A 15,880-nucleotide genomic window follows, 5' to 3' on the forward strand; every position below is an offset into this window, starting at 1 on the left:
TCTGATCGGCTCCATCAGAGCTATGGCGTTATCCCGTGCCGTTGCCGCGCCATCGCTATCTTGATCGCGAGCTCGACCTCACTTCTTGTTTTAATAGTGTTCTTGGTGACGGAGTGTCGGTCAGTGACAACCACATCGTGCAAGGGGGAAATTAATTCAGGAATTGGATTGTTGCTCCCGCCATGATGTTCTTGCCGGCTTTATTAGCTCTCTTCGTGGGATGCGACGCTCTCGCTGTGCAGCAGCAGGTACTGCTGGATGATGAGCCGTCGATCTCTGCGCGCAAGCCCAACTTCCTCTTCATTCTCACGGATGATCAGGACCTGCGGATGAATAGCCCGGCGTATATGCCGTATACGCAGGCGAAAATCAAGGAGAAGGGCACTGAGTTCTTGAATCATTTCGTCACTACTGCGCTTTGCTGTCCGTCGCGCGTGAGCCTTTGGACGGGAAGACAGGCTCATAATACTAATGTGACGGATGTGAACCCGCCTTATGGTATGAATACCTTTCAGATCGGTCATGATTCCTCGGTGTAAGATTGCTAATGCAGCATAGGCGGATACCCCAAATTCGTCGCCCAAGGCTTCAACGAAAACTTCCTCCCCGTTTGGCTGCAGTCCGCCGGTTACAATACCTTTTACACGGGGAAACTGTTCAACTCGCACAGCGTCGCTACCTACAACGCACCGTTTGTGAACGGCTTTAATGGCTCCGATTTTCTCCTCGATCCCCATACCTATTCCTACTGGAACGCGACGTACCAGCGAAACCATGAGCCTCCGCGGAGCTACGAGGGACAATACACAACGGATGTGATGCGGGAGAAGGCATCGGGGTTGTTGGCAGATGCGCTGGACAGCGATGCGCCATTCTTCCTGACGGTCGCGCCGATCGCGCCGCACACGAACATCGATGTGGAAGGACTGAGTGGTTCTGGGGGTCCGAAGATGACGGAGCCGCTGCCTGCACCGAGACATGCGCATTTGTTTGCCGATGCGAAGGTGCCGCGGACGCCTAACTTCAATCCGGACAAGGTATGTGATATTCTGGTCCTATGGCGGGGATGGCCGCTGACAAGAGTAGGACTCTGGTGCGGGGTGGATCCAAACCATGGAACTCCAGAACCAGACCGTCATCGACTACGAAGACCATCTCTATCGCCAGCGTCTGCGCGCCTTGCAAGCCGTTGATGAGATGGTGGACTCGCTGATCACACAGCTGGAAGAAAGCGGGCAGATTGACAATACCTACATCATTTACAGTGCTGATAACGGCTACCACATTGGCCATCATCGTCTGCCTCCGGGCAAAACGACCGGCTATGAGGAGGACATCCGAGTCCCGTTCTACATTCGCGGCCCTGGCGTTCCTGAAGGAAAGAGCGTTGACCGCGTAACCACACACATTGATATCGCCCCTACACTGTTCGAGCTGGCTGGAGTTCCCCTGCGAGAGGACTTTGATGGTACTCCGATGCCCGTTTCAACTAGCAAGAAGACCGAGTCGATCTTGCACGAGCATGTCACGGTCGAATTTTGGGGCCATGCCGTGCTAGAGGGTGAGTACGGCTCCATCGGTGAGTAACCCCCATCTCTTAGATTTGTTTTTGTCGCGGAAACACGGCTGACGTAACCAGGACCCGGAGGCTCATCCATCGTGGGAAACAACACCTACAAATCCGCGAGAATTCTCTCGGAAGAATATAACCTGTACTACTCCGTCTGGTGCGACGGCGACCACGAGCTGTACGATCTCTCGGTAAGTACTATTTGCCTCACTATCTTTATTGAAGATAACCTAACAGCCCCAGACGGACCCCTACCAGATGAACAACATCTACGCCAAACAGGACACTGTCAAGCTCCTGAACAGACCTCTTTCCAGCGTGATCGATCGCATCGACGCCCTTCTTTTAGTCTTGAAATCCTGCAAGGGTAACACCTGCATCCAGCCGTGGCGGGTCCTGCATCCCGATGGGTCTGTAGAGAGCCTCAAGGATGCACTGCAGGTGAAGTATGATTCCTTTTACACGAATCAGCCCAAGGTGTCCTATTCTGTGTGTGAACCAGGGTATATCATTGCCGCTGAAGGCCCGCAGGTGGGTCTTCAGTATAGAGACGGATTGAGTTGGGAGGCGTGGACTTGATGATACGACGGAGTATAGATATGAGTTATGAGCGTTATTGTTATGTATATATATAGATGGGTTATTGTTACATCATGACGAAAAATTCATGAAAATGAATGCATGACATGGGGCGAGTGTAGATCACGATAGTCAGTCATACATAGTAGGGTAGACGAAGTGGGCGAATGGATAGATACACAGTAGCCAAGAATAGCACTAGAAATCAGATAAACACCGATCACACCATAGATAGATAATGATACCATGAAACCAGGGAAGTTTAAATAGCCGAGAAACAAAGAGAACCAGACAGCAAAGAAAGACACATGGAACAAGAAAAGGCACACCCGGTAGATAAACCCTGGGACGGGCCCGAGCGAGTTCGTTCCTTATCCATAGATCAATCCTACCGGAACGACAACCATAACGGGATCAATGAAAACAGGTAGAAATGACACCATCGGATCCTTCAGCCTAAGTGAGTTTATATGGTATATCGCTTAAAGGATAAAAAGGTAATTAGAATAGAAATTGATATGTGAGTCTAGCACGCGCGGCCAGCGATCCAAACTAAACCTGACATCAAAGCCAGAGGCGATTGCGCCATCAAGCCCCCGTCTCACTTCATAGTGGAATTGCGGGTCATTGACTGTTCTGTCTAGACACACACACACTCACCCACACTCACGCTATGCTGTCTGTGCCCAGACAGTGGACTTGGGCTCTTCTGCCGAGCCTGGGATTTTTTGGAATATAAGTAGATTGGATGTAGGCACCGTAGCTTTTCTAAATTTTCTTGTGACTGACTCGGAGATTTTTATACGTTGTGTCGTTGAGTGGGTAAAAAGGAATATACTTTTTTTTTTCTGTGTTTGCTTTTCTTTTTTTTATTACTGATTGCCTTGGACGTCCCTTGCATACGGTCGGTGATTGCTTGACTCAGGGTGTTGGCTTATCTCACTAAAGTGTTGCTCAACCTCTGTCTTGTATCGTCGTTGTCGTGATGGTGGGGAGACAGTTCGAGTTCGAGGACCCGAAGGGTGGGGTTGTGCCTCCTTTCGAGGAGAAGAAGGTCGTTGATGAGGTCTATACCGATAATGATGTTGCGTCGGAGGAGATCGTCAAGGATTGGGATGATAAGGAGGAGGGCAAGCTGCGGAGGAAGTGAGTCGTCCCTGTCGTTCATTCACTGCCATGTAGGTATAAGCATATACTGACTGGTATATAGGATTGATATCATCCTCATCCCCATCCTCGCCCTCGCTTTTTTCGGCCTTCAGATCGATCGAGGCAATATCAGCGCAGCCCTTACCTCTACTATCACCGACGACCTAGGCGTCACCACGAACCAAATCAACATCGGAACACAGTTGCTTTCGGCTGGTATTGTCATCACGGAGATCCCGTCGAATATTATACTTCAGCGCATCGGTCCCCAGGTCTGGTTGTCAACACAGCTGGTCGCTTGGGGTTTGGTTGGCACGTTTCAGGCTTTTGTGCAGTCGTACCCGGCGTTTCTGGCCACGAGATTGTTGTTGGGACTGTTGGAGGGAGGGTTCATTCCTGGTTTGTCTGGTCGCCCTGTTCGGTCGGTGGTGGTAGGGCTAACGATGGGTTTGGTATAGGTGCCTTGTACTATCTCTCGACATGGTATAAGCGTCCTGAGACCAGTTTCCGGACGACTCTGTTCTTTTATGGGCAGATGTTTGCGGGTGCAACGTCGAGTCTGATCTCGGCTGGTTTGTTGAAGCTGGATGGAAAGTGTGGGCTTGCTGGGTGGAGGTGGATCTTCCTGGGTAAGTGTCCCTATACTTCGGCATGAGTAAATGAGGAGAGCTAACAGTGTGTAGTTGAGGGCCTGATTACCATCTTCGCTGCTATTCTGTTCATCATGTTCATTCCCAAGAGGGCAGGTGATGGAAGTCCTCTCATCAGCATGGGTCGCTGGAGCTACTTCTCCCCTCGTGAGAAGCGCATCATCATCGACCGTGTTCTGCTGGACGACCCTCTAAAGACACGAGAACATATCAAGATCACTGGCCGGGATATCTGGAAGACGGTCACACAACCCACGACGCTTCAACATATGTTCATCACATTGGTGGCCATGTCCGGCTTCCAGGGTCTGAACACTTACACTCCCAGCATGATCAAGTCCTTCGGATTCAGTGCCGTCCGAGCAAATGCACTGGCATCAGTGCCAGTGTATGCTAGTATTGTCTGGACGACGATTCTGGCTTATTCCTCGTATGTGACACGGATCCTGTGGTGGGGGAAGTTGGATGCTGACTGCTGCAGGGACAAAATCGGGCATCGGGGGCCTTTCGTCCTCCTCTGTATCACGTGGAACGTCATTTCCTATGCGTGTCTACGCACCAGTCCTACAGATGCATCAAGCTGGCACAAGTATGCGGTCATTGCTATTGCTAATGTAGCCTACTGTAGTATGCAGTATGTACCCCTCAGATATCCCGTTGAATGCTTATATGCTAATGTGGATAGTGTTCTCAACGTTGGGTGGCTTTCCTTCTATTGCAAAACACCACAAGAGCGGAGTATATCCATGGCGTACGTGTTACACTTACCCTCATTAATTCCATAAAGGTAATACTTGCTAATGCGGTGGCAAAAATAGGTTGATCGTCATGTCCGCCAACCTTTCGGGTATCTCTGGAGCCCAGATCTTTCGATCCTCGGACGCCCCCCTGTACATCCACGGCCTCACGGCCATCTGTGCGTTGGCAGCCGCGTCATGGGTCCAGACCGTGGTCTTGAACCTACAGTATCTCTTCCGGAGGAAGAAGGCGCAGGCTGGAACCGTCTAAGATGCTCATCTGGGGTGATGCCGGACCATGTATCCCTGGATTTAACGATGCTACGAGATAGAAACACTTAATGATAGGCTCTTCTCTTCACACTAGATGCTCCACCCCCTCCATCCACTCTTTTCCTTCGGTCCTTTCCTTTTGTCTGGGAGGCAAAGTAGTAATTGAACCCTGTCCCCCTTCCCCCGGGAGCCGTGGCCTGCGTCATCAGCTGGCCATCTCCGTCGAGAAAGTCTTGAATTTGCCTCCTGTAACGTGACCTAGCGTCCTCCTGGAAAGCTATATAATCTCCCTGCACCCTGCTGGAAGTTTTTCCCTCTCTCATTCTCTCTCATGCATCTGCCCTCCTGGTCAACCACCTCCGGGAGTGGTTAGTCATCACTTATATATTCAGCTCAACTACTATGTCTGTTCATTTTCGAAGACAACAACCTTCTGTTGAACCTCGAACATGATCAGGAACTGATTGATGGGTCACTTATCCTGGATTAAGAACGAGTTCCAGGCGAAGTGTACAACGGTAACGCCAACGATCTGGGTTTGCCGGCAGCCGCCCGTTGCATCGATGATTTCTTTGTGTCCGTGACCTTTTGTCCTCCTTTCTTATTTTAGTCTTTCTTATATTATTATACTGCACGTTCCTTTATATGTCACATGCGCATCTCTGTGCTCGTGGTGTGTGGTGATGGCGGCGGGTAGTGGTCGTGAGGGTTTCCACATAAAGTCAAAATTGCCCTCGCTACTACCGCAACACTATCATTTGTGACCACTTCTCACTTCTTTTCTACTGAATGGAGTTTGCATCTCACTTATGCATGATGGATGTTGTTATTTCACTTCACTTTTTCATATGTTCCACTATGTCTTGTGTGTGGTATCGGATTACTTGCCACTGATGTTATTCTTGGTTCTTCGGCTCCTGCATCATCGATGTGCGGTTTCCTTATCCACAGACAACCCTCCTTCATGGTCTCTGTGTCACAAGTCCGACACAATGTCATGCTTGGTATATGCTTTGCATATATGATCAAGGATTCCCCATTACGATTCCATCATTCATTTTGCGGACTATCTTGTTCGATATGTGTTCTACATATATTGCTACTGCTCACCTCTTTCTACTGTTGCCTTCCACACACATACAAGTCTCGCAGTTCATCTCCTATATACCCTTCCTGAGTCCTTGAATCATCTGATAGTATGATGAGGACACACTCATCAAAATGCTGCGGTCGTCTTCCCACCATGGTGATTACTTTCTCCATTTACGCTCTTGTGACTGTGCCTTGGGTTTGGAGCAGTTGACTTCTGGTAATAATACCCTTGCTCTTCTACGAGCGGGTCCCGAGTGTTGGCGGGCTCCAAGTAGCCATGAGTGCGGTTAGCGACATGCTTGACCCTGCTTCCCATGGTGAGCTCATCCTTCAGCAATTTTAGCTAAAGATTCCCACATACCAGCTTGGTCTTGCTGGCTGTGGTTGATCAGGCTACCCGACTATCGCTATAAACTCTCGAAACCCCAATCGTTCTTTCATCAATGGATGAAGAATGACATTAGGGCTCTCTCTATATATGGACCCCCGCAACAAAATCGCCCTGTTGCTTCTGTCAAACGCAAAGTCCAACAGTGTCTCAACAAAATCATGAACCAGATACTGGGCGCTATATACTGCCGTCCATACTGGCTGGCCTGGTGCTGCTTAACAACGTCATCACAACCCGCCATCTGGCAACTATATGGTCCAGCGCTTCCAAACTGTCTGGGGCTCTGGCAAAGGACAAGGGGCGCAGAGTCTCCTGCAGCGCAATATAGAAAGCTCACATTCTTTGTATGACCGTTAAGAACATCCGGAGCTTTTCAAGTTCAACAGTCCTTTTTCAAGCCTCCCTGATGTTCAAACTCCAAAACTCACTCAATAATTTTATGAAAAACAAAGTCACTCTGTGCAGTCACTCAGCACAGACATCTGCCCGCCCGCCATTCCTTGGCCTTCGGTTATTGGCAGGTAACCTATTATATATTGTGTTCTGAAAAAGTAGAGTGCTGCGGGTACAATCTTTCTACGCAATTGGTCTTATACAGCAACGGCCAAAGGCGATCGGTGATCTCACGTATCGATTCACTGCGGTGGGCTGACGGTCATGACGACACAAATACTCCCGCTCCAGCTAAGGGAACGCCTTGCAGCAGTCCATGCCCGTGCAGCGGTCTCGTCAGGGCAACGGATGGTCAATGGTCAGATTACAAAAGGCCGAATGAGAATGGGCAGAATTCGGAAGGGTCTCTGAATCTGCAACGATGTGACCCCCGATATATACGACTTGGCATGCACGGGCACTGTCGGGTCTTCAGCTAGAGAAGATCCTGAAAATGATCCCCTGAGCTTTCCAGTGCTTCAAATGGTACGTCGCGCCACCTCTTTTAACCAGTGCGCGTCTTATCAGGAGTAAGCTCTGACCAGATTGAGGCAGTGTTCCTAGATAACAAGACGATCGCGAACATATTTGTTGCTGCCGTCGATCGTGATGCTAGTTGGGTAGATTGCTAGGAGACAGCTATAGGACTGCTTGCTCTCGAGAGCTGGAGTGCTACCGAAGTATGCGAGTTCTTTGGGACAACAGTACACGCGATCTTGACCAGTCCGCATTCTCTTACAAAGCCCACTAGCATGATCGAGGCGGGTTGCACTTGTCACTACACACTACGTCCGGGACAAATCAACATCACAGGCATACACCAAGCCGTCTAAGCGTACAAGGTCATGCAACATAGCAGCTCTTGTGATCATATCAGTTCATCGTTGGTGTCTCTGTCAACTATAAGAGACGATTCAGCAAGGTCACCACGCGCCCGATGAAAGGCGCTGGCCGCAATAACTTGGGTTTACTATATCTCTATGAGTTCGAAGATATAGATCCCAACTAACAGTTTGTCCGGCGATGGAAAATTACACCGACTCACTTCTTAGCCAGACCGAGCTCCTACTCATGTCCGCCTGGTATGCCCGAGAATTCAATGCCCTACTTGACCCTGAAGGGTTTCTATTCTGCCTCACCGCAATGTCTGAAGGGTATATTACCATTGAATGGCACCCCCAGGCAGCGACGTTCAAGTATAACCGCTTCAATACCCTGAAGCAATCGCATATCTTCAGGGTGCGGTCTCCTCGACTATAATTTAGCAGGCCTCTTTGCTCTGTCATTCCAAGAATCGGCTACTACTTGTGCTGTGTCTTCTGCTCCGTTACATAATGCGCCTTACCGTACGCGAAATGCGAAACAAAAGCATATTTTCAAGCTCCCATACTACAGGTGATTGTTGCTCGCATGACACCAATGCAATAAGGAGGTATACATGACCCCCCAAACATCGTGGAGGTCAGTCTTCAGTTTGGGCAAAACTGTAGCAACCTGCCTTGCCTGAGCGGTCTGAATGATGCCATTCGCTGCAACATCAGCTTGTAACTATGTTGGTATTAGTTGCAATGTATTACCTATAGGAGGCTGGGCCTCCAACTATTCTCGGTGCCGAGAACACCTTCGAAACTTTCCTAAGGGAAGTAACCTGGCAGTTCAATGTTGCCGAATAAGATGAAGCCAAACAAGTTGGTCACCCGCCAGTTCTAGTGGGCTAATTCAGCGTCCGATCCTTCCAATCTGTGGCGGCGAATACACAGCTACGGCTACGACCCATTCGTATATACATGTCGGTCATCTGCAATGGACCGGCAGTTTACCTCATGTCACGACTTTCGACATCCGATCACATGTCACGCAGTACAACATCTTCCTGGCACTGTATCGTCGACTTCCTCTGCAGAACGGAGAGCACAAGCTTTTTGACATCTTCAATCGAGACGCCAAATACACAGATGAGCGTTTGGACTCTCCCAAGCCGCCAAAGACGCCTGACTTCCCTTTATCGTTGCCGTGGAGCGCGGTTCAGGCAACCAGAGTGAGAATATCTTTGGCTATGCCACTGCTAAAGACTACACCGGTTCGGAAACCAGTGGAAGATACACCGCTGAGTTGGAGTTATTCGTTATTCCAGAGCAACAGCGCAATGTGTCTTATGGACAAGCTCTTGCAGGTATGTGATGGGTTTGACTTCCTATGTCACATCGCGGTGTTCGGGGGTTGCAATATCAGAGTGGTGGCAACGAGAAATTGTATAGTTCGTTCTGACGGATGAACAACAGCAGGATGGGGAAGAAAGGGATCACGGACATTGTGATGAGGACGTCGGTGTCTGTTGCTAGCGGCCCTCAAGGTGTCCCTCATTCTTATGGCATGGGTAGTATGCCTCCGGAACATTTGGAACTTCCTATCGCGAAGAAACGCAAGCAGTCCCAAAGCTGGTGCTACACCCGTTTCTATCACGCCAATTTCCAAGGCGCAGACAAGAAAATTAGCCGATGCACGGATGACCGGTGCAGCCTTGGGTGGGGCTTTCAAGCGTAGTGTCCTTGAAGGCCAGCATCATTACCAAGGGTTTGCGACACAAACTTCTTGGACAAGCACGTCGCAGAAATTCGCGTCTCATCGGCCAAAGATGTTCGAATACGGAGTAGCGATCATGTATATCAGAGCAGCTAAACTTTCATTAACGACTTCACGGTTTAATCGAATGATATCTATGAACGGTGGGGCGCAACCTGGTAACATTATCGTGCCTAGTGATTACACATTGTTTAAGTACCACTGGCCGGTATCACTGGCTGATGTTGAAGAGCCCATTGAGAATCCGCTGGAGTTTTCATTGGAGAGCTTCCGCAATTGCTTCGTTGAGGACGAGTAAATGAAGTGGAAGGTTTTATTACAAGATTGCGCATAGGGTTACCTGTGGCGGATTTTAGGGGCCGGAGAGCAGTCTATGGCGCTCTGGTAGCGAGGAATCAAGCCCAGTTCTATCTTTGTGCGGGCGAGCGCTCAGTCAACTTCAAGAGCCGCATCTTGAAGCTGACATGATCGCAGGGGATGACGTATTATAGCGCAGATACGTCATCCCCTGCGATCATGTCAGCTTCAACTTATCTTGGTAATGAAATGCCACCGGCTGCAATGCACAGCCCCCCTTTATGTGGGCTTTAACTTGTCTGCGCCACTGGATCTCTCTTACACCAGGGTTTATGTTTGCGAGGAGGCATTACTATGGCGACCGCAATCTCCAAGCCGACCTCGCATACCCCTAAGATGAAGCGACCGCCCTCGCCTTTCGTTCAGACATGACATCTACCACACTGGTATCAGTGGGCACAGTCTGGGAGGACGTCGCGAGTTTACTCGACTGATCTTTACATTTACCTACATTCCCGAAGAACGTCAGTCAAAGAGTTGGGTCCGAGATTGGTTGGCGAAGAACACCTTCGAGTTGCAGGGACGTTTGTGCGGAGTCCGCGCAAAGAATGAGAGACTGTAAGTGCTTTTCCTGCTTCACTAGGATGATCAAAGCATTCAAACTGACTGACAACGATTCTAGTCTCGGCGTTGCTTACTTTGTCAAAAACAACATATTTGCTCTCCCATACCGGTAGTTTGTTTCGGACTATCTTGCCTGGAGTATCTGACCCCCAAGCTTCAGAAAAACTGAATTTCACGAACAGCGAAACATGAGAAGCTCCAAGCAAGTATTTTCTGTCTCTCTCTTTCTTGACAGACCTCTGCTACAGCAAGAGGCTATCTGGTTGACTGCAAGACGGCACCGAGACTATTGGAGATCGGAGTAGTAGTCCGTTCCTTATTTTCTTATGTGATTTTATTATCGAAGTCAACGGAGTCAAGTCCCAGCAGTCCCCACCTTCGTCTTCCCCCTCTTTTGCGAAACCTCTGGCGGGTTCGAATCAATCAGCTTCCGTTTATGGTCGACTGTGAAGCAGCAGAGGAGTATACGGTGCTCTTGTAGTGGGCCAATTGGTCCAATTTTATGTGTGTGTTCGTGATGGCTCTGCAGAAGTCAGTTACTGCAGTTTCGAACAGAACCTTGCACATCTTCTTACTACTTCTTCCTATATAGTATCTTCTCGGTTCTTTGCTTCGATATATTCCGATTCCGGTTTTGTCATGGTTCCCTTTCTGATCATCGGGGATATTATACAAGACCAAAGCCAAGGATAAGACCCATGAATCAGACAATGAAGCATTTCATGATTCAGTACGAGGAAGCTATATTGCGGCAATATGGTCGATTACAGGAAGATCAGATTATCTTGAAGAGTACCAAAGAATGGAACACATCTTCAACCTTACAAATTTCGTAAATTCAGACTCATTACCAATAATAAACCCAGTAAAAGCCTTGCACCCGCATCGATCCATCATGCGTAGCCTGATAATCAAGATGAAGCTGCTAAGAAAATTGTGGAAATAGCTATAAGATAGGATACCCCATCTTCGAGGTCATAATATTATTTCCTTCCTCCTACCAAGACGAGCGAAGCTGTCAGAGGATAGCTTACACTACTTATCTAGTACGACCTATCCCCTATATAATCACTGTCATTAACATTACCCCTCACAGATATATGTAGCCAGACTGTTAGCAGAATTAGTATATTACATATGACATGATATCTCTGCAGCTGTTGGTTCATTGGTATTCAACCTCATAATATTTCGATAATAGTATATACAAAATAGGGAAGGTATTGAACAAACCCCTCAGTAAATTTCAAAGTATCACCAAAAAGCTAAAGTCGATACACCTGTCCCGTGCATACTGGATCCAGGTAGTGCCAGGTTCGAGATCCAACGACCAGAACGTCTTGAGGAAAGAAAGAACGCGGCTCCGATCAAGGTTCCCACTCATTCGGATCACATTCATCATGGCCGTCTCGACAATGTTCTGCATCTGTAGGTTACCTCTAGATTCAGTGCCTGTGATGAAGAGTGGCCATACTAGGTCCTGTGCGACGGCGGGGCTGCATGATATGGGTAACACGTGTTCGAGAAGCACATCGAGTGAAGATTGTATGCATTCATCCGGGGATACGCTGTCGGAAAAGACGCGGTAAGTGTAGATAAGCGTAGCATGATAGAACATGTCTACTAGGCATTCGAAATCCTGTCGGGCTTGGTCTGATTTGAACTTGATTGTGTGGCTCATCTGCATCATTCGAGCTTTGGCGATTTCTATGTCTAGTAGTGTGGATTCGATCGGGACGGGTTGCGAGATGGGCTGCGTTGTGTATGTTTGTCGCTCGGCGCGGGTGACGCTGTGCATGATTCGTATGAAGTCACTGAATATTGTGACGTTGTCGTGCGTTGGGAAGTCATCTTGTAGCTGGTCGATTGGATCGAATGTGGTTAATCCGATGTAAACTGATGTGTAGTAGTACTCGTAGAATAGGAATACATCGGCCACATTTGTGTACAGTGCACTGCTGGCGGTTTGTAGGTTCCACTGGATGATTTCTCGGGCGCATTGTATATGTATGCGCCATTGGGCAGCCGCTGCTGTTAGTAGTTCAAGGTTGTAGAGAAGGAGAGCAGAAGCGAGGATATGTCTCGCTTGATCTTTGCTTTGGACCGCGGTCGGATCCTGAAGTAGGTGTCTCAGGTCCCTTGATAACCAAGACAAGGCCACATTTTGGTTGTGACGGGAGATAGCTTGGAGTGACTGTGCCCAATGATGGTCTGCTGGATATTTGGCGGCAAGGTCCTTCGAAGCGAGAGCAAGCACTGAATATCGTACGGTTGATGAGTCGTGCGACAGAGGTAAGACTACGCTTCTCCAAGGATTGTGGAGGTCATCCACCCATGCTAGTCTTGTAGCGACGCCTCGATCGAAGTGGTCGAGCAATTGAGCAGTAAGGCTGTCGAAGGGCAAGCCGGGCCATCGGGCCGGTAGTTGAAGGTCCACATTGGGTACTGCGATGTCTACTCGGCGATGAGAGACCTGCGATGTCTGGGAATTCCTTCGTACCGGTATTGCCTGTCCTGTCAATTTTCCCCTGCTTGCGACACCTTGGCCCCATCTTAGGTTGATCCCATATCCAGGACACCGAAGCTTCCGTGAAGCACACTTTCGACAGTGAGGTAGCGTTCTATCACAGGAGATACGACGGGTTCTGCAGACTTGGCAGTCTAGGAGGTTAAGAAGTTAACTCGAGGATCTACCTCGGTAGTTGACTGGGGTAAACTACCTTTAGCTGGGACTTCTGAAGGCGTCCGATCGGAGGTCATGTGTATTGGGAAGCGCGATAAAGTGACTTCGATGGATCGTCCAGCCAAAGTCTTATTGTATATTTTCCAATGAAAACCATGCTGTGAATTTAGCGACAATGCTCACAGACTCGGGTTTAGGGTGAGCGGAGTGAAAAGTTAACAAGCATCAAGCAGTGCTTCATTTGCGGATGCACATGATGATGAGATGAAGATGTATAGCAGAGTTTGAACATCGGCGAAGCGAAAATGGCAAGCAGTGTTGCGGCATTGCTTTGTCACCACCGTTTGGTGTCACGATATGTGGGTTCAAACCCCAGACCGGCCAGTCTAAACCTAAAAAGGAAGCCAAGATGTGAGAATAGACTTTTAGTGGGGTTAGGTACCCGTGACGAGGGTCCAGTTGTTGCCAGTCTGGATAACAGCACAATCGATGATTTTATATTCTCCCGATTTCCATATCGTGGACACCTTGTTGATCCTTCTCGGTAGACGTGTCCATCTTGAAGCTCTTGCAAATATCAATGGCACAAAAGAGTCAGTGACCTTTTTCTCCTGGCGGGTCAGTGATCCTGGTGTGGCCGCTATTTCCACGCACCGAACCCGTCCCCGCATTATGGACGTGGAATGATGTTGTGGTGAGGGAAGAGTCACAAAATCTGGGATCTAGAGACATGCGCGGATTAGTCTGAAGACAGAGCGTATCATGGCTTGCAAGGCTACTTCATGTTCCGCAGGGTCTTTCTACTCGGTACAACAGCTTCCCAAAACCCGAAATGCCTACTCTCGCTCCGCTAGTCTAACATGTGTTGCAGATATAGTCGTGCCTTTACCTCCTAGGGCAATGATCTGTAATACTGGGACCTAGTGAGTGGTTCCCTGTACAAGATATGATCAATTGAATATCTTGGGGGTTTATTAACATGGGGGGATCTCCGAGGTGTGCTGATAGGCACTAGTTATACAATGTCGGTCGACATGATAGTTACTATTAGTGGATACATGGGACTATGTATTGATCGTAACTTACTCCTACTATTCTCCATACTGTATGCTGCCTATGGAAAGGCAGGAAAACATCTGAGCATGATATAGAACATACTATGTAGTGTTTGTGGGGTCGACACATTGCGTTTGTCTGTATTCCATATCAGGAAGGAAGGGCTCAAGGGATTATACATCATCAATCCCGTATTATTATAGCTGAATAAAAAGAGATACCCCAGAAACAGAGACTACGATTAACAACCCCAAAGAAAGGTTGTTCGACAAAACCAACATCAAAGAACTCGGGAGCATCCATCCGTCTTTGTGTCACCCTCGCAAAAGACCGCAACAAAGAAATCTTCTCGTTTATTCAAAAACAGCCTTCCCGCACTCGCAGCTCCAGAACTTCCTGTTACTCCTCAGACAAAGACACTATAAAAGGGTACTTGAGCGGTGCATCCATATCCCCCATCGCCCATCCACGGCCTCTTCTGCTATTGACGAAACATGACATCTCATCATATTCCTAATCAAGGCCGAGTCGCTGAAGCGCGGAATTACGACCCTTGGCACCTTCACGAACCATCCAGTCAATGGATAGATTTCTGCCATACAAACGGGATCCCCTGGTGCGGCGTGACTTCTCCGGACGACGAGTTTCCCTATCAAAGGATTTTGATACCCAGATCACCAATCAATGGGCGTTGAGTGCTCAGCATGAAAAGCGTAGGAAGGGTCTGATTTACCAACCCCCTAGATACCTGCTATGATGAAGCGCTAACGCGACGTCAATAACCAGGCTACGAATCCAGAGTCAAAATTTGCAACTCCACCATCCCCCGAGCCAAAGAGCCCAACAACCCCATCTCCATCCGACTCTACTATCCCATAGCCTTCTTTGGGCAACGAGACACCGCGGATCCGCTCCCCCTATACATCCACTTTCGCGGGGGTGGATTCCTATGCGGAGATCTGGACACCGAGGACGCCATCTGCGCCGAAATGGTCAGTAGCCTGACGCCTACCTGCCCCATCATTGTCATTAGCATCGATTACCGAAGTACCGTGGAAGAACCCTTTCCAGCCATGTATCATGACGCCTGGGAGGCATTCGAGTTCATCCAGGAACGTATTAGAGGTTACGGCGGGGATTCGAAACGCGTCATCCTCGGCGGGGAGGACTCTGGCGCTGCGCTGGCACTATGGGTTGCCATGTTCGCGAAGAAGACGGAGGTAGTGGCCAAGACACATAGGCTCAACATCGTAGGGTTGAACTTGACTACGCCGTGGTTTCCGCATATGGACGTGGAGAAGGCCGCGCAGACCGAGTTTTCGAGGTATCAATGTTGGAACGCGCCGTTTCTGCCGATGGCTGTCCACCACATGTATAGAGACATGCTCGAAATGGAGGAGTCGAATTTGTCGCATTTCACTGTGGGGGAATGTTCGAATTTCTCGGGGTTGCCGCGGACTTGCATGCTGGTTGCGGGTCAGAGCTTGTTGAGGGATCAGGCGTTGAGACTTGCACATTGCATGGAACAAGCTGGGTAGGGCTTTGTTTTTCTTAGTTTCTTCATATACGCGGGCTGCACTGACGGTCTACTAGTGTTCGGGTATCCCTCGAAATATTCTCCGGAATGCCTCATGAGTTTCGACGCGTCTATGTCTTACCACAGGCTGAAGTCGCAAATGCTATGGTCGAGGATAATATTAGGTGGATTTTGAGGATGCCTCCGCGTTTGTATACCGACTAAAATAGTCACAAGTTGTGATACCA

At 48.9% G+C, this 15,880-nt stretch overlaps 5 protein-coding genes across 5 annotated transcripts; 4 read left to right on the forward strand and 1 right to left on the reverse strand.

Annotated features, from left to right (window-relative positions):
* Positions 1-182: 182 nt before the first annotated feature.
* On the forward strand, positions 183-2,149 carry AtWU_10365 (sulfatase family protein; the record flags this gene model as incomplete). Its single annotated transcript, XM_035505469.1, has 5 exons — positions 183-498; positions 559-1,037; positions 1,087-1,579; positions 1,640-1,761; positions 1,814-2,149. The coding sequence occupies 5 exons, from the start codon at positions 183-185 to the stop codon at positions 2,147-2,149; spliced, it is 1,746 nt and encodes a 581-aa protein (XP_035361362.1).
* A 985-nt stretch (positions 2,150-3,134) lies between these two features.
* Positions 3,135-4,956, forward strand: AtWU_10366 (vitamin H transporter; the record flags this gene model as incomplete). Its single annotated transcript, XM_035505470.1, has 7 exons — positions 3,135-3,295; positions 3,360-3,697; positions 3,757-3,927; positions 3,982-4,378; positions 4,430-4,582; positions 4,634-4,699; positions 4,767-4,956. The coding sequence occupies 7 exons, from the start codon at positions 3,135-3,137 to the stop codon at positions 4,954-4,956; spliced, it is 1,476 nt and encodes a 491-aa protein (XP_035361363.1).
* Positions 4,957-7,896: 2,940 nt separating this feature from the next.
* Positions 7,897-10,490, forward strand: AtWU_10367 (putative tRNA(His) guanylyltransferase domain protein; the record flags this gene model as incomplete). Its single annotated transcript, XM_035505471.1, has 7 exons — positions 7,897-8,112; positions 8,457-8,527; positions 8,584-8,834; positions 8,903-9,046; positions 9,216-9,750; positions 10,180-10,371; positions 10,436-10,490. 7 exons carry the CDS (start codon positions 7,897-7,899, stop codon positions 10,488-10,490), a joined length of 1,464 nt encoding a protein of 487 aa, XP_035361364.1.
* Positions 10,491-11,623: 1,133 nt separating this feature from the next.
* Positions 11,624-12,929, reverse strand: AtWU_10368 (transcription factor domain-containing protein; the record flags this gene model as incomplete). Its single annotated transcript, XM_035505472.1, has 2 exons — positions 11,624-12,831; positions 12,878-12,929. The coding sequence occupies 2 exons, from the start codon at positions 12,927-12,929 to the stop codon at positions 11,624-11,626; spliced, it is 1,260 nt and encodes a 419-aa protein (XP_035361365.1).
* A 1,767-nt stretch (positions 12,930-14,696) lies between these two features.
* AtWU_10369 (alpha/beta-hydrolase) lies at positions 14,697-15,857 on the forward strand (the record flags this gene model as incomplete). Its single annotated transcript, XM_035505473.1, has 3 exons — positions 14,697-14,838; positions 14,903-15,650; positions 15,710-15,857. The coding sequence occupies 3 exons, from the start codon at positions 14,697-14,699 to the stop codon at positions 15,855-15,857; spliced, it is 1,038 nt and encodes a 345-aa protein (XP_035361366.1).
* Between the last annotated feature and the right edge of the window lie 23 nt (positions 15,858-15,880).

This window comes from Aspergillus tubingensis, assembly GCF_013340325.1.
Source record: "Aspergillus tubingensis WU-2223L DNA, scaffold_13, whole genome shotgun sequence".
NCBI classification, from domain to species: domain Eukaryota; kingdom Fungi; phylum Ascomycota; class Eurotiomycetes; order Eurotiales; family Aspergillaceae; genus Aspergillus; species Aspergillus tubingensis.